We start from the raw sequence: 20,889 nt of genomic DNA, 5'->3' as shown, positions 1-20,889 counted from the left end.
TCACGACCAACGGGTTTAGGACATCAGGAAGGAAAAGCAGGAAATTTACGAAGACAATATTACATACGTATAAGTGACTAAATGAATAAAAAAAATTATATATATAAATATAAATATATAAATATATGAATATATAAATATAGATATAAAAAAGATAGAAATATTTGCTCTGATTCGAGAGTATTTGCAACCTGCTCGCCTCGATGTATGTATGTACGTATTATTAAATAACACACACAGACTACTAATGTAATTTTGCCAGCTTTCGCTCATCGGCATCGATTGTCTCCGTTATTTCCTAAATTTACTATTATGTAAAAATTAACAAAAAAAAAAAAATTATGATAATAAAAAAAAATAATAAAAAAAAAAGAAACATTCGTATAAACATGAAACAAACGAAATGAGAAAGCGAAGAGATAAATACAAGAAAAAAAAAATTGTTAATGATTGTTGATGCAACGATTTAAAAAAAAAAAATGAGCACCGTACGATGCCTTCCGTGAACGACCGAGCTTGCCTAGTTACCGAAATAACATATAAATTCAATAATTCGATCTCGAAAAGAATTCTCTCGTCGAAAATAACATTATTCCCGCGATGCTTCACCCATCTGTCGATCAATTGTTTTCTCTCATCTCGTGGACAATAAATATAGAACGAATAACTAGTGCCATAAACTATATAAATACAGTAGAGATTCTTCTTCGTATAATTATAATATAAAGAACACTTTACAATATCGGTAGAAATGTATATTCTATTCGACGACGAAGGTGTTCTATGAATGTTCATAAGAACGTGATTTGTGATTTTGTTTTCATACAAAAAGCGCGCGGGAATAATAAAATGTTCGCTTTAAACTATTATACTCGACGAACACTGGTGGTTATGCTATCGAGCTTTCCATAAACTACGTTACATAAGCATCAGAATCGTGCGTGTGTGCGTGTATTGTATGTATGTACACCAAGAAATACTCGGAAAAAATACGGCAGGACAATAATAATACGGTTTCTTTTTAGAGATTAGAGAGCATAAGCATTAATACAATAGTATATATATATATATATATATACATTTATATATATATATATTATTATATTATATATTAGTATATATATATATATATATATATATATATATAAATCATAAGTGTGGAAAAAAGAATAAAGCTAAATGCAAGCCTGCACATATACGCGTATGGATACAAAGAATGTATATGTATGCGTATATGTGTATACATGCTATAGCGTGTATATGTATATAGATAATACATTCATAAGTTTACATTTAGTCGCCACGAATAGCGATGCGAATGTTACTGTAACAATGAAACGTAAATAATGCGGTAGATACTAGAGAGAATGGTGGGGAAAAAATAGTAAAAAAAAAAAAAACCCGAGGTTCCAGCTGCGTAGTGGATGCAGTGCCTTCTCCGGGTGAAATGATCTCGTATTATTGAAGCGAGCGGTTGCAAAACAATTGTAAAACATAATTGTGAATTTATATGATATTTGAATTTTAAATTACAATGAAATTTTATTGAAAAAAATTATAATTATTTTAATTTCGAATTATTTATTTTCACAATAATAGTTAATGTTACAATATATCGATAAAAGCAACAAATACATTTAATAAAAATTAATTAAATAATTATTTAATTTTCATAAATCAATTTTCACATGATAGTCACTTTTTGGAGAAGGAGTATATTCTTGTAATTAAATCGCTAATTAATGTTAAAAAAATATATTATTCTAAATAAAGCGATCTTCTTTTAAAAGTTTGATCGTTGATAATGGGCATTTAAAATAGAAAAAAAGTTTAAAAAAAAAAAAAAGAAAAAAAGAGTTGAAAATATGTATTGAAGGATGAAGAGAAATGAATCGTCAAAAGGATCGAACACTGCGCGCACTACGCGGCGAACTTTCAAAGCACGAATCGATAAATTCGGCTGAAATAAAAACGGAGCCGAATCTGTTACACACTGCGGAAAGAAGCAGCAGAGAAAAGAAATGAAATTAAAAATAATGTATTGTGACGAAGTTCCATCCATAATAAATAAAATGAAAATATTATACAGTTAGGCCGACTTTTCCGCCAGTTCGTGCCTTTTTTCTGCAGGGAGAGAGAGTGCAGTTTTGGAATCGATCTGAATGGTGTATGCTATTGATTTATTATCTAATAGAGAAAAATGATAAACAACATGAAAGAAAGAAACAGAGAATAACAAGATAAAATAATGTTAGAATCATCAAGAATCCTTAAACTATGAAGAAAAATGAATGAAGAAACGAAAGGGACAGGATATGAGGATTAATTATGCGTATACATAAATCGAACGAGGTTGTTTGACATGACAAAGTATGCGTCCTGTAATGCATTATTCTCGAAAAACATTACGAGCATGTTAATTATGTCAGTGTGAAAACAAATAAAGGTAAAGAAACGAAAAAAAGAAAAAAGATATGAGATAAAATGTAAATGATCGAATGATGCGCATGAAAGAAGAATGATAGAATAGTGAAAGAATATGTGTATATGTGTGTGTGGTGCATGTGTGTGAGCGTGTGTGATACGCGCGCGCTTGAAAGGACGAAAGGAAGAGAGAGAATTCTAGCAATTGTTGAACGTTCATTAAATTGTCCTCGTTTCACGATGTAATAAAGGCTATTTTACTTTGAAGTCGATGTTACATTTTTTGTTCCATATTCCTTATATGCAAATACCTTAACGTGCAAAAAATTAGGTTGTCACTAGGTTTAGAAAATAAATAAATAAATAAAAAGCAATATTTCAATTTTATCTTCTATAATATTATCTTTTTCTTATAAAATCAAATTTGATGCAATGCATTATTATATTTTATATTTTATTATTTATTTCGTATATAATTTAAATTGAATATGAATTTCGTTTAATATGAATATGAACGAGTGTAATTTTAAAATATATATCATTTTATATTATTATATATTTATTCACAAATATTTTGAATATATTTATTTCAAAATATAGTAGATAATAGAATATAGAATGATATTTTTACATCTTTTATTCACAAATATCAATAGAATAATAAATTTTTCATCCATAATTGAAAATTAAATCATAGAGAATTCAATTTGATAAATTTTATAGATTAATTCGTTGAATAAAAGAAAATAAGAAATGATAATAAAAAAATAAAAATTAACTTAATTTTAATTAAATTTTTAGAAGAATACAATTGAAATCAATTTTTATTTTATTATTAAAATTTATACATTTTCATAATTAAATAAAAAATTGAAAATTTTACTTCCAGCCTGATTATATATTATAGATAAACAAAATAGTTTTAATTTAAAGGAAGTTTCAGGCATTGTATATCTACAGAATCTCCTTTATATCTGTTTAATTGATTTAGCAAATGTAACTTTGGTTGTTTACAATGAATAGTATGTAATTCATATGATGTACATATATTTAACAATATAGGTTCTTGTAAACTTTTTACAGGATTTCTTGTTATCATGCTTTCATATAAATGAACTGCAGCTTTTAATTGGCCTGTATATAAAAGGCAAACAGCCATATTATTAATTAATGCGATATTTGATGGATCCAATGCTTCTGCTGCTTGAAAACACTTATATGCTTCTTGGAAAGAATTATGAGCTACTGCTAATAATCCTCTATCTGTTAATTCTCGAACGGTTAGGCTATTATCTTTTTTGTGTAAATTAATTAGAAATTTTTCCGCTGCTGCAACATCTCCCAAAAATAGATGTAATCTACCTATACTAGCTTTCAATGCATCCATTTGTTCAGATGTCCAATCTGCAGATTCACAAAGTTTTTCTAAAATATTTATACCTAATACATAATTTTTCATGTTAACTGCACAGTTAGTAATAGATATAAGAATTCTGGATCTTCTGGCTTTCCATAATCTTATAGCATCTTCTTGTTCTGCGCAATTAATTTTAATATGGGATCCATCTCCGTTAAATCCAGCATTAAAATTAGTTATAATTTGATTCACTATTGACAGAAGTTTAAAAAGATTATCCAATGCTTGTTTTGCTTTACCACAATACATTGGAATTTCAGCTAAAAGTAATCTAAAAGAAAAAGAAGCCATAGAACCTGGTCTAGTACCATAAAGTTCAGGATAAAATGTAAAATACATGTCTGGTTTATCTAAATTACCAAATGGTTTTGATTCATTTTCTAAAATATCAATTTGCTTAAGTTTAGTCAAAAGAGCTAGCCTTGTATACCATAGTTGTAAAGAATGCGGAGAATGTTTACTAGGTTGATTTATTTTGCCAAATCCTTGAGCATACACTGCTAATAATCTTCCTGATAAATTTATTGCCGCTTTATAACAACCGGCTTGTATTAATGTCCTTAAACCACGTTCATCTTGAGTTACATCAGAAGCAGTAAGTACATGCCTTTGTATATTTTCATCTTCACCTAGAAATCGTACAGCAGTACTTTTTATTAAATTTGGCATATCTCCTTGTACTGCAAGACCTGGCATTGTTAAATTCTCTCTGTCAAGAGAATTAGTCCCAGCAGTTGATGTGGCAATACTTCGTAAAATTTTTCTCGTTTGTTCAGAAGGTATCCATACATCTCTGTGTACATCATTTGTACCGCTGTGATCGAGTCGTTCGTTATCGAGCAATGAATTGCTTTTTAAAAATTCGTTTGACTGATCTGTGAGTAATTCAAAATCTGGAATTCTATTTTCAGAACTTCTTCGTATATTGAAAAAGTCTTCACTTTTAGGTGACACAATCTCGTCAAAAATTGTGCGAGATGCATTTTCAAAATAACGGCTAATATCAGCCTCTATTTCTTTTGTAACCTCTTCACTATTTTCCGATTTTTGTCGCGTCGAAGATTCATTTTCTTCAGCCATTCTATATATTTTATTTTATTTTTATTTGATTTATATACATTTATAATTATATGATTTATAAAATTTTATAAATATCAAAATGTGAAAAAAAACTTAAACATTAACTGTCAAAATCAGATTGTCATGAACAAAATATACGTAAGTACGTATAATGTAATATAGATCGCAGTACTAAGTATTATCAGTATTAACTTTGTATTAAGTATGTGCTAACTTTATATACTACTATATATAATTAATAAAATTTTATATAAATTATATAAATCCAATTATATATTTAATTATATATTTAATTATAAAATAAAATTAATTAAATATTATAATAGAAATAATTTTAGTAAAACTTTATTTTGGGATAAGATTTGGTTAAAATTTTTTTGTATCCTTTTTTATATCTTTATATTTATATTATATAGTTTTTAATGAAATAGTTATATTCAAAAATTTTAAAAAACTAGTTGTTGAAAAGTTATTCCTATATAAAGTTAATAATTTTAAACGTATTTGTTAAGTTACTAAGATTAATAATAATATATAAAAATATAATATAATAAAATTAAGATTATTAAATTAAATTAATAAATTATTAAGATACTATATTGATTTGTTCATAATTTATACAATTCGTATAATAAGCGGAATCGCTATTCGCATAAAAGTGATTTAAGCATAGTAAATCGCATTCGATTGTACAGATATAATATGCGTGTTTTGTTTTATGATTTGTCCATATGATATATATATATATTTATATATAATAACGTGTACATATATACATAATATATATATATATATATATATATACAGTTGCAACAATTGTTCATTTGATATAAATGATTCAATATTGGAATAAAAATAATTTCATATCAAATAAAAATAATATCAAAATAATAATTATTGTTGGGAATATTAGCGACTGGGAAAAAATCTATCCTATCAATTCAGAAAGATATTATTTAATGGATATCTCATCTATATGTCATCACATACAAATAATAATTCCGTTCATTGAATAAATTGGTGTATAAATAAATACAAATTAATATGGTAGTCAGATGTGATTAAAAGCATTAATTTTATATATGAATAATAATTTTTAAATTAATAATAAACTTAAAATTATTTTTTGGATAAAATAATTAATTAAAAATTATTAAAAAATACAAAAAGAATCAACAATTTTTGATATATCCTAAAATAAAGTTTAATCATAATTTACTTTTAATTAATATTTTTTATGAAAAATGACATTGTAAAAAAATAACGAAATTATTTATAATATATATATGTATATAATAAATACATATATAGAATACAATATATAGAATAATATATAGATAGATAATATACGGATACAAGACAATAACAAAATAAATTAATAATAATATTATAATAAGATTATGACCAACATTGTGAGAAATGTTTGTCTTTCAAGTGGTTATGATATGCCTTTAATTGGATGTGAGTTTATTAAAATATAATAAATTTGTAATATATACATATTATTTTAAATTAATCTTTAAGTTATGCTATGCATATTAATATAATGATGTAATAATATATAAAAAAAAAATATTAAAATAATGATAAAAATACTTTTCAAAAAATATAATTTATCATAATAAAATATTAAATTTTAAATTTTTATTTTAGTTGGAACATATAAAATTCAAGGAAGAGAATTAGTATATCAAGTAGTGGATGAAAGTTTAAATGTTGGTTTTCGTTCTATTGGTACGTATATAGTGAATATGTATAAATGAATTATTAATATATATATTTATTTCTAAGAGAATACATATTAATTTTTGTTACATAACAGAAGTCTATCATTTTTTTATATGTTATATTATAGATACAGCTGTAGGATATCGAAATGAAGAAGATATTGGCTATGCTTTAAAAAATTTATTACCAAAATATAATCTTCAAAGAAGTGATATTTTTATTACAACTAAGCTTCGTAAGTATTGACAAAAATATATTTGATAAATATGATTAATATAATTGTAAATATATTCATTTAAATAATAGCACCAAGTGTAAATGGAGATCCAAAAGGAATAGAACAATGTGTGCAGAAATCTCTGAAAGCATTTAATACTACGTACATTGACTTGTATTTGATTCATTGGCCAGGAGCAACTCGTATACCGGAAACTTCAACAAATAATCCAAGTTTAAGAGCAAAGACTTGGAATAAGTTGGTGGATTTGAAAAAACAAGGTTTTATAAGATCTATAGGTGTGTCTAATTTTACAATTAAACATCTACAAGAATTATTACAAAATTGTAAAGATATATTACCAGCAGTTAATCAAGTAAGTTAATTGCATTTACAATTAATCTACATTCATTATTTTATTATTCATTATTATTTTCATATTTACTAAAATTTTTATCATAGGTTGAATTGCATCCACATTATCGTCAAGAAGAATTAATAAAATATTGCAATGAAAAAGGAATTCATATACAAGCATATTCTTCTTTAGGGACTAGTGGTAATATTAATCTTTTAAGAAATCCAATCGTGTTAAAAATAGCTTCTCAACTTAATGTATCATCAGCGCGATTATTATTAAATTGGGCTTTACAACAAGGAATTGGTAAATAATTCTTTTTTTAATAAAATCTTTTTTTTTATTTCTAATATATATTATTTAATATAATATAATATAATGTAATATAATATTATATTATAGGTGTTATTCCTAAAGCTGTAAATAAAGAACATATAAAAGATAATATTCAATTAGATTTTTTAATTGATGAAGAGAGTATGAATATTTTATTTTCTTTACCTCAAATCAAATATGCTTGGGATCCTTCTAATGTGTGTTAAATCAATTAAAAAGTAAATAAAATAAAAAATATGGAAGATTTTGCAGATAAGGTTGCACAACTTTGTTTAGAAAAATACAATAAACTTGATAAGAATGGTAAACCATCACAAAAAGAATGGACTGTATTATCAGGTATAGTATTATCAAAAAAGGATGGTACACTTTCCCTAGTAGCTCTTGCTACAGGAACAAAATGCTTAGGAAAAATAGATTTAATGAATACAAAATTATATGAAGAAGGATGTAGATTAAGTGACTCACATGCAGAAATTCTTGTTAGACGTGCCTTCTTAAGATATTTATATGAACAAATTGATTTTTTACTCAATGGTGTTAAAAATAATGTCTTTATAATAGACGATAAAAAAAAGATTAAGATAAATGATGGCATATCATTTCATTTCTTTACAAGTCAAACTCCTTGCGGAGATTGTTCTATATTTTTAAAAGAAGAAGATAATGCACCTCCAATAAAAATTAAGAAATATAATCATAATATCGAAATAGAAATAAAACCTAATGTCAATGAAAAAAAAAAACAAGTAATTAAAGATATATACAGAACAGGTGCAAAATGTGTTAAATCTGAAAAATATCAAGATCCTTATCTACCTGGAATAAATTACCATGTAGTTGGACCATTACGAACTAAACCGGGACGAGGAAATCCTACTCTTAGTTTGTCTTGTTCAGACAAAATAGCAAAGTAAATAAAATTATATAAATTATAATTTATTTTGAATGTATAGTATATGATAATTTTGGAAATCATAAAAATATCATATAAAAATATGATAATTTTTTTTATATATTGATTTTAGATGGAATTTACTTGGAATACAAGGATCATTTTTATCAATATTGATACCTCCAATAAAATTGGAAACTATTATAGTGGGAGGTAATTCTCCTTTTTCTTTGGAAGCAATGGAACGTGGATTGTATAAACGATTTAATTCAGAAATATACAAATTAAAAATTATACAAAGTAAACTATTTTTTAAACAGCAAAAGAATTCCGAAAGAAAAAATCCATGTCCATCTAGTATAATATGGTGTGCTGTAAGAAATCGGTAATTTTTTAGTATTTATATAAGATGTTGATATATTTATAACACTTTTGTTGAAAAATATATTCTAGAGAGCAAAATAAATACAAAAATATTTTTTTAATTGATATATAAAAATATCAGTTGAGATTTACTATTAAATTATAAACAATTTAAATTTTCTAATATAATAAAATACTTTATCTAATTCAAACTTAAATTATTTATAAAATAAATAATATATAAATAAATAACAAAAAAAAAATAATTTAAGCCTCATTATTGACATTTTATACATTAACTTTTGTATTTTATTTTAATTTATAGAAAGATTCTCTATAAACTAAATATAATATAAGTGTCTCATAAATATATTAGCATCTTACTTATCTCTTTTTTACTTTTTAAATTAACGTTGTATAATATTAAAATAATTTTAATAATTTTTTATTTTTAGCGATACTGAAATAGCAGTTGAAGGTAGAAAACAAGGAGCTACGAAAAAAAAAAAGGGTAGCAATTTACTCGTAAGCAGACGTGCACTTTTTGAAACTTTTTTACGAACTTGTGATAAATATCAACATTCTGATTGTAATATAAGACATCCTAAAAAAATTACTTATTTAGATTGTAAAAAATGGTCTAAAAATTATCAAAGTTTATGGAGTACATTAAAATCGGAATTTTTTCATGATTGGCCTTCTAAACCAATTCAGTTACAAACATTTGTGTTATAAAATATTTTAAATTTTGTATAAATAAAAAAATTAACTATATAATTTAATGTAAAATTAATATATATGATATATATAATATATTTATATATATATATATATATAATTAATATATATATATATATATATATGATTTATAAATTTCAATTATAAAATTGATAAATAATAAAAAAAATAAATACAATAATATTTTACAAAGTACGTTTACTTATATTAGTGTATCCTACACCTATGCAAGTTAAAACAACTTGTTCTAATATTTCATCGTCTTCTTTAAATGGTTCAATTTTAAAAATGACTCCAAAAAAGTCTTTTAAATCTCTTAAAAATTGTATCCTGTGAGAATAATATTATGTATTAGCTTTAATATTAATGTTATAATGTTTTTTTCTTTTTAAAATAAATTCGTTTATAAAATAACTACTTACATTGATGGTGTTAAAGGACCTGTTACGATTTTAGAAACATCTTTTTTACCTAATGCCATAAACATTGCAGTCATAGCTTGAAAAGGTGAATCTACACAACCATTTCTACACAATCATATAAATTTATATAATAGTTTTAATTAATTAATTAATTAATTTATATATTTTTTAATGTAAAAACATAGTTACATTTTCTTTACCTATAAATTTCATCAATTAATTTCATAGCTGCTTCTTTACCAATATCTTCTGGTACACATGGTAAAGAACCTGTTGACATTAGAGGTGAAAATGCTTCTCCGCCAAAAACAACTTCAGAAGTTGTTTCAGCTGATAAACTCACTCCAAAACCTATTATATTTATAAGCATTTAAAATATTTAATTTAAAAAATATAAATTAGAAAAAATTTTATATATATACCTGGTGATTTTCCACTTGATGCACCTTTACAATGATCTGTATAAATATAGACATCTGGTAAAAATTTTAATAATACACATTTAACAGACTCAACAATTCTATTACCAATAGCAGGAGATACACGTATACTACATGCAGTACCTCTTATTCTTTTTACCATTCCACTATTTTGAAGCTATAAATATATTTTTATTATTTTTAAATTATAAATATTCTAATGAAGAAGAAATGTAATTTATATTTATAATTACTAACTTGAATACTTTTAAGATTACGACTAATAGGACATTTAAATTTGATTTCTCCACCACCTAAAGGTGCAGCTCCTCTTTTATTAATAGTAAAGATAATTTCATTATCACCTGATATAAATTTTTTTAATATAGGTATAGCAGATGCTTTAATTCTATCTACAGATGGATCTTAAAAATTAAATCATACAATTACATTATTAATATTAATACATTGTTAATATTCTGAAATTAAAAATTCAAAAAATATTATTTACCTATTGTATTATTTGTAATTCCTTTAAGTTTTACATTTACAGTATTTTTACAAAATGGAGCTAATATCATAATTCCTTCTAAATAATAACCAATACCTCGTTGTGTATTACAATCATGCTCAAATTCACCACCATTCAATAATCCAGGATTATAATATAAATTAGTTCCTGTTTCATTTAATTCTATTCTTGATCCATTTGTAATTTTATCCAATAAACGAATAAAATTGACTTCATATTCTAATATATAAACATGTGCATATAATTACATAGAATAATTAATATAAATATTAATATTAATAAACAAATCTATTTTAATTTTTGGATATTTTTTGAAAGATATGTTTAAACTAACCTCTAAGTCCTGGATTATCATCTTTAATTCGAATATTTGTAATTCGTACAGGTTTACCTGATAATGTTGATAATAATAAACGATATCGTAAATAATTACAACCTTCATATATTAAAACGTTATTTTTTATTTTAGCTGGCATATTTTATTAAAATTTGTGGTAAACAAAATAAACAAAATAATGTATCGGAATTATGTGATTTATCATACATCAATGCTGCTTCTAAGAGCAGTTATTAAATATTTAAACAAAATGGCTGCTCATGACGTTTGAGAATAGCACCGTAGAGAGAACTATAAAGAATATTTTATAATAAATGTAATAAATTTTATAATAATTTATAATATGCGATGATAATAGCTTAGTATTATTATTTCTATATTTATTCTTCTTATTCTCTTAAATTGACGAAAATAAAAAAATATCGCAATATATATTATATCAATATATATATATATATTCTTGACATTAGTAGTTGTATTTTATATTTGATAACTTTACGTAGATCGAATAAACTTTGACAAAGTATTTTTACTAAATTTCAATATGTTGTTTACGAACATTCAATATGTAGTTTTATGAACAATAATTAATACAAATACAAACAATATATCAATAATATGTTTAATAATTTATTTTAATTAATATGTTAAATTTTAATATTTCTAAATATTTAAAATGACATTAATAAAGAAAAAAATATTTGTTACTGTTGGCACTACGAAATTTGATGAATTAATTAAGACAGTTCTTAGTTCAGAAGTTTTAGAGGTAAAAAAATACAAGTTTTTAAAAAATTTTTATTTTTTAATAAATATATAAAAATATTTAAACATTATTTTAAAAAGATGTTTTAAATATATATTATAAAATTTATTATTTTAGATATTATCATCAAAGGGATATAATGAAATTATTTTACAAATTGGAAAAACATTATTTATACCAAACTGTACTCCCCGTTATGGTTTTGTTAATATTGAATATTTTAATTTAAATGCAAATATAACTAAATACATAGAAAATACTGATTTAATTATAAGTCATGCAGGAGCAGGAAGTATTTTAGATGCTTCAGAAAATAAAAAAGATTTAATTGTAGTTGCAAATCAAAGTTTGATGGACAATCATCAATTAGAGTTAGCTGAAGAACTCTACAAGAATAAGCATTTATATTATTGTACTTGTGAAACTTTATTAAATACTATACAAACTATGAATTTTGCCGAATTAAAACCATTTGTTAATTATAAAAGTAAACATATTGCTAAACTTATAGATAAAATAATGGGATTTTCATTCTAAAAAAATGTTCAAAAAATTAATATTATCTTTTATTTATAATAAATAAAATTTAAAAAATTATTAAAGAACTAATTGATTTCATTCAATATATTTAAGATTTTAATGTTTTACAATATAGATATATAACAGTTTTATAGTTATAACAGATATACTTTTAATATAATTTACAACAATATAGTAAGAATTGCTTAAATAACTGTTTCTTAAAATTATAGTGTAATAGCATAGAAAAATTTATAACTTCTGGTTAAGAAAAATGGTAACGAAGAATAGTGGCAGTTATTGTTAGGTATATCTTTTATATGATCTTTGGATGGTTGCTAATTGTTAAAATAAAAGCTATAGCATTAAAAATATTTTCTAAATACTGTACAGTAATAAAATAAATTTAATTTTTCAATAAATGTTCATGTTTCTTTGCATGATTTTTTTTTTTAGGAGTAAAATAAACGAGTTAGTTTGCACATCAATGAATATAGTCACTGCATTATCAATTTAATAAAGATGCACATTTTTAATGCATTATATTGTTTTGTTTTTTTAGACGATCCTAGCATAGTTTATACTTTCAATTTATTGTACGAAGATACATCCATATGAGGCAAACTACAAATGTGTATTTATAGATGGCATATGTTCTTAATTACAGATCAAACCAAGACGTGTCATTTCTTTCAAGAGTTCATTTCCCATTTGTGCAGGACTCCTTGAAACTATTACACCAGCCTAAATAAAATAAAATAACATTTATATTTATTATAACACAAATATAGATAAAATTTAATTATGATAGATAGTAAATTAATACTTTTTCAAGTGCATTAATCTTGTCTTGTGCACCTCCTTTTCCTCCTGAAATAATTGCTCCAGCATGTCCCATTCTTCGACCAGGTGGAGCAGTGATACCAGCGATAAATGATACTACTGGTTTTGTTTTATTTCCCTACAATTACAATAAATATATATTATATTTATAAGTAATAATATTCAAATTAATTATACTTATAAGGATATAGAATGGAATATATTCTTGTGGAATATAAGGAACATTGGAATTTCTGGAAAAAATAGTTATGAATTAGGATAGGATGTTGGGTACCAATTTAGAAGAACAACCAACAGTATTATGTTCAATGAGATATTCCGCTGCTGATTCCTCTGCACTACCACCAATTTCACCAATCATTATAATACCATCACATTCTGGATCCCTGAGGAATACATCCAAGCAATCAATAAAATTTGTTCCATTAAATGGATCACCACCAATTCCAATACAAAGTGTTTGTCCAAGACCAGCCTTAAAATAAAATTTTTAATTTTATTTAAGAGAAAAATATAAAATTCTAAGAAAAAAAATTTACTTACAAGTGTTGTTTGATTCACAGCTTCATATGTTAATGTTCCTGATCTTGATACAATACCAATTTTTCCTTTTTGATGTATATGCCCTGGCATAATACCTATTTTGCACTGAGATATAATTTGTTATAAAATATATCAGAATATAAATAATATGTCTTGAATAAAAAATTTCTCTTTTTATAATTTTTAAATATCAATAAATATTAAATACCTGTTCTGGAGCTATTATTCCTGGACAATTTGGACCAACTAAACGAGATTTATTTTGCTCCAAAAGTCGTCTTTTAACTTTGACCATATCATGTTGTGGAATACCTTCAGTAATACATACAATTAATGGCATTTCAGCATCTATTGCCTCCATAATAGCTGCAGCTGCACTTGGAGGAGGAACATAAATAACAGATGCAGTAGCACCTGTAGCTTCTTTTGCCTAAAATAAAAATAAATTTGATAATTTTTTAATTTTAAGTATAAAATATAAAATTAAATAATTTGCTCACCTCTTTTACATTTTTAAAAACTGGTTTTCCAAGATGTTGTGTACCAGCTTTTTTGGGATTAACACCACCTACTATTTTAGTACCATATTCAATGGCTTGTTGACAATGAAATGTCCCCTGTTTACCAGTGAAACCTTGACATATAACTTTGGTATTGGAATCAATTTTCAAGTTTTTTCTAGTATCTACATAGTTAAATCTTATTTGAGTACATAATAAATTACCACACTTTCTAACTGAAAAAATAAAAAAAAAATTATTTATTTAAAAAAAATGTTTTTTTAAAAAAAGATTAAAGAAAAATATTAATAATTTTTGTTTTATAATAAAATATATATTCTTTAATAATATTCTCTAATATAAATATAAGAACAATAAAACATATGTTATTTTATGAGATAGAGATTTTAAAAGTTTAAGTATTGTTTTAATTGAATATTATTTATAGAGACAATATCAAATTTCTTAACTTTTAGGTCAAGGTTCATTAACTGAATATCTTTCAATGACTTCAATGATTAATATGACATTTAGAGTAACATATTGTAGTAATATTAATTAACATAATATGCAAATTATGTTTGATAATTATATGTAATATATCAATAGATATATCACAAAATAATATGTTTAGATAAAATATAATTTTAGAAAAAAGAATATATTATATTATTATATTATATATACATGAATCAGATAAAAATTTAATATAGAATTATGTAATACTTTATTAATACTTAAAAGAAAATAATGTAGAAATTAAATTAAGAAATAAATTAAAAATATATATGTAGTATCAAAAAAATTAAATTATGAATGACTATATACATTCTTATATAATGGAAATTTTAATATAAAAAGAAATTATCAAATATTAATATCAAAAATTACAGAATAATGACACAAAAAACTGTGAATTTTTATATTTTACAAACATATTACAATTATTTCGAAAGATATAAAGATCTGTTATCATTAAAAAATAACAGATAATTATTCTTATCTTACCTGTAAATTTTGATAATGTTCTAACAGCTACAGCCATTTTTTAATTGATGTTTCCTTTAGGAGGTCAATAAACGAAATTGAATTATTAGAGAATCACCATTAAGAGAACTATCTTCGGTGAACTAGCGAGGTCAAGTTCGAAAGAAAATACATGAAGTATATCTCGCATGTATCTAATACTCCAGATTTGTTACTTGTCAAATGACAGGAATAGTGTTCATTGAAATGATTGGTTCATCATGCAGAATAATTTTTATATTTTTCAATGCAAAAATATTATTATAAATAATAATTTTGTAAGTTTTTAAATATATTTGATAATTGAATTCTTATAATATGCAAATTATTATTAGTATATTATAGAGTATTAAATTTACAATTTTAAAATTATTAGTTTTAGGAATTTATAATTTTAGGAATATTTACATAAAATTTCTCTAGTTTTTCAAGTTCCTCGTTTATTGGTAAAAATATAGAAAATTTAATTTTATCCCTATTTATCTTTGAAATACCTAGAATCACTTAATATATCCATACATGTTGAATAAAAGTATATAGCATGAAAATTAAAATGGTGCGATAGGAAAACGAATATATTATATAATAAATATTATATTCATTTAAAAAATTAGTATTATTTATATTATAAATTTTAAATTCATGCTATAATAATTGGTAAAGAACGTGATAATAATTTTATAAGGAAAGGTAGCATGCTGCATAATCAACAGAGGTCACCAAAAATCGAACGTAGTTAATGAAAGTTACGATTGATGGTATCATAGTTGCCAAATGTAGATTATCGAAAGAAAGTCTATATAAATCCTTTTTCGATTTTATTGTTATTACTGACATAAGAATTTAATTATACACAAATTTTCATATGGATCAAATAGTTTATTAAAATTCGAAGTGATCTAATTACAAAGTTAATATTGACGTGCATAGATACAACGACATAAATGACAGTGATATATAAAAAATAAATATCTTGATAAAAATGATGTGGTAAAGAGAGCCTTATCGTTTTACAAAACCATCGAAGGAATTGCAAGGTACACTCTCTTTTATAATTTGTATTACATTTTTCGTTAAGATATTATTTCAATTATTTTCATGAAATGAATAATACAATTTTATTTAAATATGGAAAGTTTAAATATAATTTCGAACATAATTTTGAAAAAATTTTTTAAATTTAAAAATTTAATTATATTATTCATAATATAAAAATATTTTTATTATATATATTATATATTATATATAAATATATATATATTTACATTATTTATTGAAAATTAGCATATTTAATATAGTTCTTTATGAAAGTAAAAGAAGGCATTGTTATTAAAAAAAATTTTATTAGAATATATATAATATATTTTTTAATTATCTTATATTTTAATTGATTTTATTATTATTTTTTAAATGAATATTAAAGTTTTTATTTTTGATTAAAATTATATCTTTTTTTTCTATAATATTTCTATAATATAATACAAAATCACATAGCTAAAAAAAATATATTTTATGATAACAATATTGTATAATAATAATAATAATAAATAAATTTTAATTTTATAATTACAACATTTTTTTTATTTATATTTAAATATAATAAATTTTTATTTGAATCAATAATCAAATTCATTAAATAGGATGGAAGAAAGCACAAGTTCTGAAAATGTTTGGTGCAAAACTAAAGCAGATGAACAAAATAATTTGTATCATCCAGAATCCATAACTCAGTCTATGGAAGCAAATTCCACTTCTTTAGCAGATATATTTGATACAGCATTTTCATCTACAGTTGATCCTTCTCCACAACCAAGATTTAATTCAGGTAAAATATAATATAAAATGTATATTAATTTTTTTTATATTTAATAATATGTGTATTAATTTTTTTTATATTTTTTAAAATATAACAATAACTTTTTTTAAATAAAATTTATTAAAATATTATATTTTTAATAACAAAATTTATATTATTATAAAAAATCCACTCAATAATTTTAATAATTTTAATTTTATTTTAGCCAATGACATGGAATATGACCACTTATTTGCAGAAAGTGATGTAGAAGATTTAGATGTGGTACCTATTAATCCTTATGTAAATCCATCTCATCATTCTGCTTCAAACAATAATTTTGTATTTGGAACATACTTACACGGACCTGAAACAACAGGAATTTTACATGAACGTGATCCTCCAGTAAAACATAAAAGTAAAAGAAGTGAAGAACGATCATTGGATTATCAACCATCTGATAATTTGGATGTAGCTGGACCATCCAGATTGTCGGATGGAACTTCTAACAAGTATAGAATTTAAAATTAAAATTTTTAAATTTATATAATTTTTATTTGAATTATATCAATAATTAATAATAAAATTTTTTTAAACAGAGTCATGCAGAATATGGAAAATGACAGTGCCAATGAAGTTAATACTTTATATCACTCAGTTTTGCCAAATGCAATTAATTCTCAACAACATTCTACGCATTCAACAAGTATAATTTTTTATTAATAATAATTAAGAATAATTAAATATGTATACTTTAATTTTATCTATATTGAATAGGAAATGATGATACACCATCAGCGCCTGATTTACAATTAGATTGGTCCTCAAGTAGTGATGATGCTACTAGTAGTGATGATGAAGATGGTTCGGTTGAAGTTCTTGTTTCAGTAAATCATAATAATAATAAGGTGAAATAGTTTTATTAAATTATTTCACAATGAGATTTATATATTAAAAAGCTTAAAATACAAAATATTTTAATATATTTTAACAGCAGAATTCTGTGCAAAATAACGAAGAAAGTAATCGCCCAGTAACTGTAGTTGATTTGACTGTAGAATCAGATGAAGAACATGCTCCACCAACTCCAACAACTTCGGTAGTAAGTCCAGGAACAACGGATTATGTACATAGGTATGACAAATTATTTAGTATATAATATATTTGATTATAGATTTTTAATAATTGTTTTATGTATAGTGGGAACAATACTTATTGCATGCATAGTCCACCAGACTATGTGTATCATGGCCGATGTATGCATCATAATTATAGAATTCCAATTCCTGTTATACCTGTAAGATATAGTCAACTACCAGGTAAGAATATTATAAGATAAAAATATTATATTAAAAATTTAAAAAAATTAATAATATTCTGTAATTATATTATTCTGATTTCTATTTTTTTTTTTTATAGATGCTTCTACAGGAATGTTAAGACCACGTATGCATCCTGTGCAAGAGAGATTATGGAGGATGCAACAACGTGTACAAGAAGTACATAGGCGGAGTCTTCATCCAAGATTCTCGACACATCATAGGTTAGTATCATGATAAATATTTGAAATTTTATATTATATATAACTTTTATATTTAGTAGTACTACATCATGCAATCCACATGTTCATCAAGCAAATCAACATACGTGTAATAATGGAAATCCTAATTCTGCAAATAATCGTTGCAATGGTTCGGAAAATATGACATTTGCAGAAAATTATTTTCCTCCTCCAATTTTACCACCACCACAACAACCTACTGTTTATAGTCATCCAGAAGCTAGGAGGCCATCAAATGTTAGCCCATCATGTCCAGCACAATCTGTGATGGTAATTTATATATTATAATAAATATTATAATGAATTTATAATTTTTTTTATTTTTTTTTATTTTTTATTGTTTTTTCAAGAATTTAATTTTTATAGCATTAATTTACATTATTTTATATGTTTAGGAAAATTCTTTGAATAGTGTAGAAATGGAACCAACACCACCAGTTATGCTGCCTTCAATGCCAGTTCATCCTTATGTACCTCATATGTATCATCATTATGGTCCTCATCGAAGACCACCTGGTCCACAACATAGACACCATATTCATATTAATTGGTTGCAACATCTTCATTTGGTATGTTTTTATATATAATACTGATAATGAGTAATATATATTTTCTGTATTTGTTACATACGTACACATACACACACACACACACACACAGAGATGTATATATATATATATATTTCACACAGCAAGGATCTGATGCTCATGATACAATGCCATTTTCATCTTTTGGTTTGCTACATCCAGCACGTCCAATGTCGGCGCAACTTGAAAATTATATGCGTCTTGTTAATTTACGGCATATGGCTCATATTAATTGCGGAGCAACACAAGAATCAATTGAAAGTCATACATTCCGTTATAAGTACAAACGGGTAATGTATTATATTTTTGTATGAATTCGTTACAATATGTGTATTGCTATTTTTACTTCGTTTTAATATTTTATTATTTAATAGGAGAAAAAAGTTGAAAATGAAGATTCTATTGAAAAATGTACTATATGTTTATCTGAATTCGAAGACTGTGAAAGTGTCAGGTATAATTATTTTTTATATATATAATAATTTTCTTTAGTAACTATTTTTTTATTTTATATATAATATTCTTTTAATGTTTTTACATAGGAGGCTTCCATGCATGCATTTATTTCATATAGACTGTGTCGATCAGTGGTTATGTACTAATAAACGCTGTCCTATATGTCGAGTGGATATCGAAACTTTTCTACACAAGGAGCTTGAAAGCACTGCGTAGTTTAAGGTCGATTTTAATCATTTGTTTTTGTTTTTAAGTATAATCAGATAATATTCGCATCTAAATATTTTAAAAGATCCTATTCATGAGTAAACCTTTTTCTGACACTGCTATGAATGTTGATGTAAAAAATTTTACTGTGAATAATCAAAATATTGATAATGGAATAGAACTAAGTTCCTGAAGTTGTAGGAGAGGTTTGTCTTGATTTATTATCTTTGCATCCATGGATCATGGATATTAATAATAGTGTACATAAAAATGTTAGGTTTGTTTATTATGCGTTATTATATTAATAAAACATGTATTTTGTCCGATAATTTATCTTGTATGTAATATTTCGGATAATAACAAATTGTTAGATTATACGAAACATATGAAGTGATACAAGTCTTCGTGTTTTTTATTCTACTTTTTTAATATGTGTCATATACACATAAAAAAGAAAAAAAGAAATTTTAATTATTGATAACAGTCAATATAATGAATAATTATGAAAAAATATATTCCTGTGTTATAGTAATTTTCCAATGGGTGCTATATTGATATAAATTTTATACACTAAATATATTCTAATGATTTGTGAAAAGAGTTAAAGATTTCATATTTGAATGATTTCTTGAGGCTATGTATACTTTTCATAAGTTTTTATATTAAAAGAATTTTTTAATAAAACTAAACTATAATAATTCATTATTAAAAATTATTTATTTTTCATAACGATATATTGTTCTAACTATTCTAGATAATATTTCATAGTTCAATAAACGTTATGCCGACAAGACTATACCTCGTAAAACCTCTCAGCTCT

The 20,889-nt window shown here is 23.9% G+C and overlaps 6 protein-coding genes across 14 annotated transcripts; 3 read left to right on the top strand and 3 right to left on the bottom strand.

The window, feature by feature from the left end:
* Positions 1-3,238: 3,238 nt before the first annotated feature.
* Positions 3,239-5,059, bottom strand: LOC412596 (trafficking protein particle complex subunit 12). Its single transcript, XM_396051.7, has one exon. It carries the CDS (start codon positions 4,919-4,921, stop codon positions 3,347-3,349), a length of 1,575 nt encoding a protein of 524 aa, XP_396051.1. The 5' UTR covers positions 4,922-5,059; the 3' UTR covers positions 3,239-3,346.
* A 1,173-nt stretch (positions 5,060-6,232) lies between these two features.
* On the top strand, positions 6,233-9,740 carry LOC551302 (tRNA-specific adenosine deaminase 1). Of its 3 annotated transcripts, XM_623701.6 has the most exons (6): positions 6,233-6,382; positions 6,575-6,655; positions 6,777-6,884; positions 6,956-7,242; positions 7,329-7,530; positions 7,627-7,915. In XM_623701.6, exons 1-6 carry the CDS (start codon positions 6,322-6,324, stop codon positions 7,764-7,766), a joined length of 879 nt encoding a protein of 292 aa, XP_623704.2. In that variant the 5' UTR covers positions 6,233-6,321; the 3' UTR covers positions 7,767-7,915. The 3 variants fall into 3 exon arrangements, with proteins under 3 accessions (XP_623704.2, XP_006557406.1, XP_006557407.1); XM_006557343.3 differs by lacking the exons at positions 6,233-6,382; positions 6,575-6,655; positions 6,777-6,884; positions 6,956-7,242 and adding exons at positions 8,589-8,840; positions 9,274-9,740 and having other exon boundaries at positions 7,389-7,530; positions 7,627-8,473; XM_006557344.3 differs by lacking the exons at positions 6,233-6,382; positions 6,575-6,655; positions 6,777-6,884; positions 6,956-7,242 and adding exons at positions 8,589-8,829; positions 9,274-9,340 and having other exon boundaries at positions 7,389-7,530; positions 7,627-8,473.
* Positions 9,731-11,599, bottom strand: LOC100576850 (RNA 3'-terminal phosphate cyclase-like protein). 2 transcript variants are annotated; one of them, XM_003249049.4, is made up of 8 exons: positions 11,264-11,599; positions 10,909-11,148; positions 10,656-10,822; positions 10,506-10,575; positions 10,401-10,436; positions 10,179-10,329; positions 9,979-10,083; positions 9,731-9,886 (listed from the first exon to the last, which is right to left on the bottom strand). In XM_003249049.4, exons 1-8 carry the CDS (start codon positions 11,403-11,405, stop codon positions 9,742-9,744), a joined length of 1,056 nt encoding a protein of 351 aa, XP_003249097.1. In that variant the 5' UTR covers positions 11,406-11,599; the 3' UTR covers positions 9,731-9,741. The 2 variants fall into 2 exon arrangements, with proteins under 2 accessions (XP_003249097.1, XP_006557405.1); XM_006557342.3 differs by having other exon boundaries at positions 10,401-10,575; positions 11,264-11,591.
* Positions 11,600-11,745: 146 nt separating this feature from the next.
* LOC726253 (UDP-N-acetylglucosamine transferase subunit ALG13 homolog) lies at positions 11,746-12,574 on the top strand. The gene is made up of 2 exons (XM_001122008.5): positions 11,746-12,035; positions 12,150-12,574. The coding sequence occupies exons 1-2, from the start codon at positions 11,943-11,945 to the stop codon at positions 12,567-12,569; spliced, it is 513 nt and encodes a 170-aa protein (XP_001122008.1). The 5' UTR covers positions 11,746-11,942; the 3' UTR covers positions 12,570-12,574.
* A 405-nt stretch (positions 12,575-12,979) lies between these two features.
* Positions 12,980-15,606, bottom strand: LOC551403 (succinate--CoA ligase [ADP/GDP-forming] subunit alpha, mitochondrial). Of its 2 annotated transcripts, none has more exons than XM_623797.6 (7): positions 15,446-15,606; positions 14,438-14,673; positions 14,146-14,367; positions 13,938-14,042; positions 13,669-13,869; positions 13,378-13,512; positions 12,980-13,295 (listed from the first exon to the last, which is right to left on the bottom strand). In XM_623797.6, exons 1-7 carry the CDS (start codon positions 15,480-15,482, stop codon positions 13,209-13,211), a joined length of 1,023 nt encoding a protein of 340 aa, XP_623800.3. In that variant the 5' UTR covers positions 15,483-15,606; the 3' UTR covers positions 12,980-13,208. The 2 variants fall into 2 exon arrangements, with proteins under 2 accessions (XP_623800.3, XP_006557408.2); XM_006557345.3 differs by having other exon boundaries at positions 13,690-13,869; positions 15,446-15,605.
* Positions 15,607-16,049: 443 nt separating this feature from the next.
* On the top strand, positions 16,050-20,767 carry LOC726305 (M-phase inducer phosphatase). Of its 5 annotated transcripts, none has more exons than XM_016912008.2 (13): positions 16,050-16,500; positions 17,104-17,288; positions 17,485-17,770; positions 17,858-17,964; positions 18,036-18,166; positions 18,256-18,392; positions 18,459-18,577; positions 18,678-18,801; positions 18,861-19,089; positions 19,215-19,388; positions 19,511-19,696; positions 19,781-19,860; positions 19,949-20,767. In XM_016912008.2, exons 2-13 carry the CDS (start codon positions 17,105-17,107, stop codon positions 20,076-20,078), a joined length of 1,887 nt encoding a protein of 628 aa, XP_016767497.1. In that variant the 5' UTR covers positions 16,050-16,500; position 17,104; the 3' UTR covers positions 20,079-20,767. The 5 variants fall into 5 exon arrangements, with proteins under 5 accessions (XP_016767497.1, XP_006557409.1, XP_006557410.1 ...); XM_006557346.2 differs by having other exon boundaries at positions 18,858-19,089; XM_006557347.2 differs by having other exon boundaries at positions 18,253-18,392.
* Positions 20,768-20,889: the final 122 nt, after the last annotated feature.

This window comes from Apis mellifera, linkage group LG4, assembly GCF_003254395.2.
Source record: "Apis mellifera strain DH4 linkage group LG4, Amel_HAv3.1, whole genome shotgun sequence".
NCBI classification, from domain to species: domain Eukaryota; kingdom Metazoa; phylum Arthropoda; class Insecta; order Hymenoptera; family Apidae; genus Apis; species Apis mellifera.
Note: the sequence above shows the minus strand (reverse complement) of the source record. Positions and strands in the feature narration are given on the sequence as shown.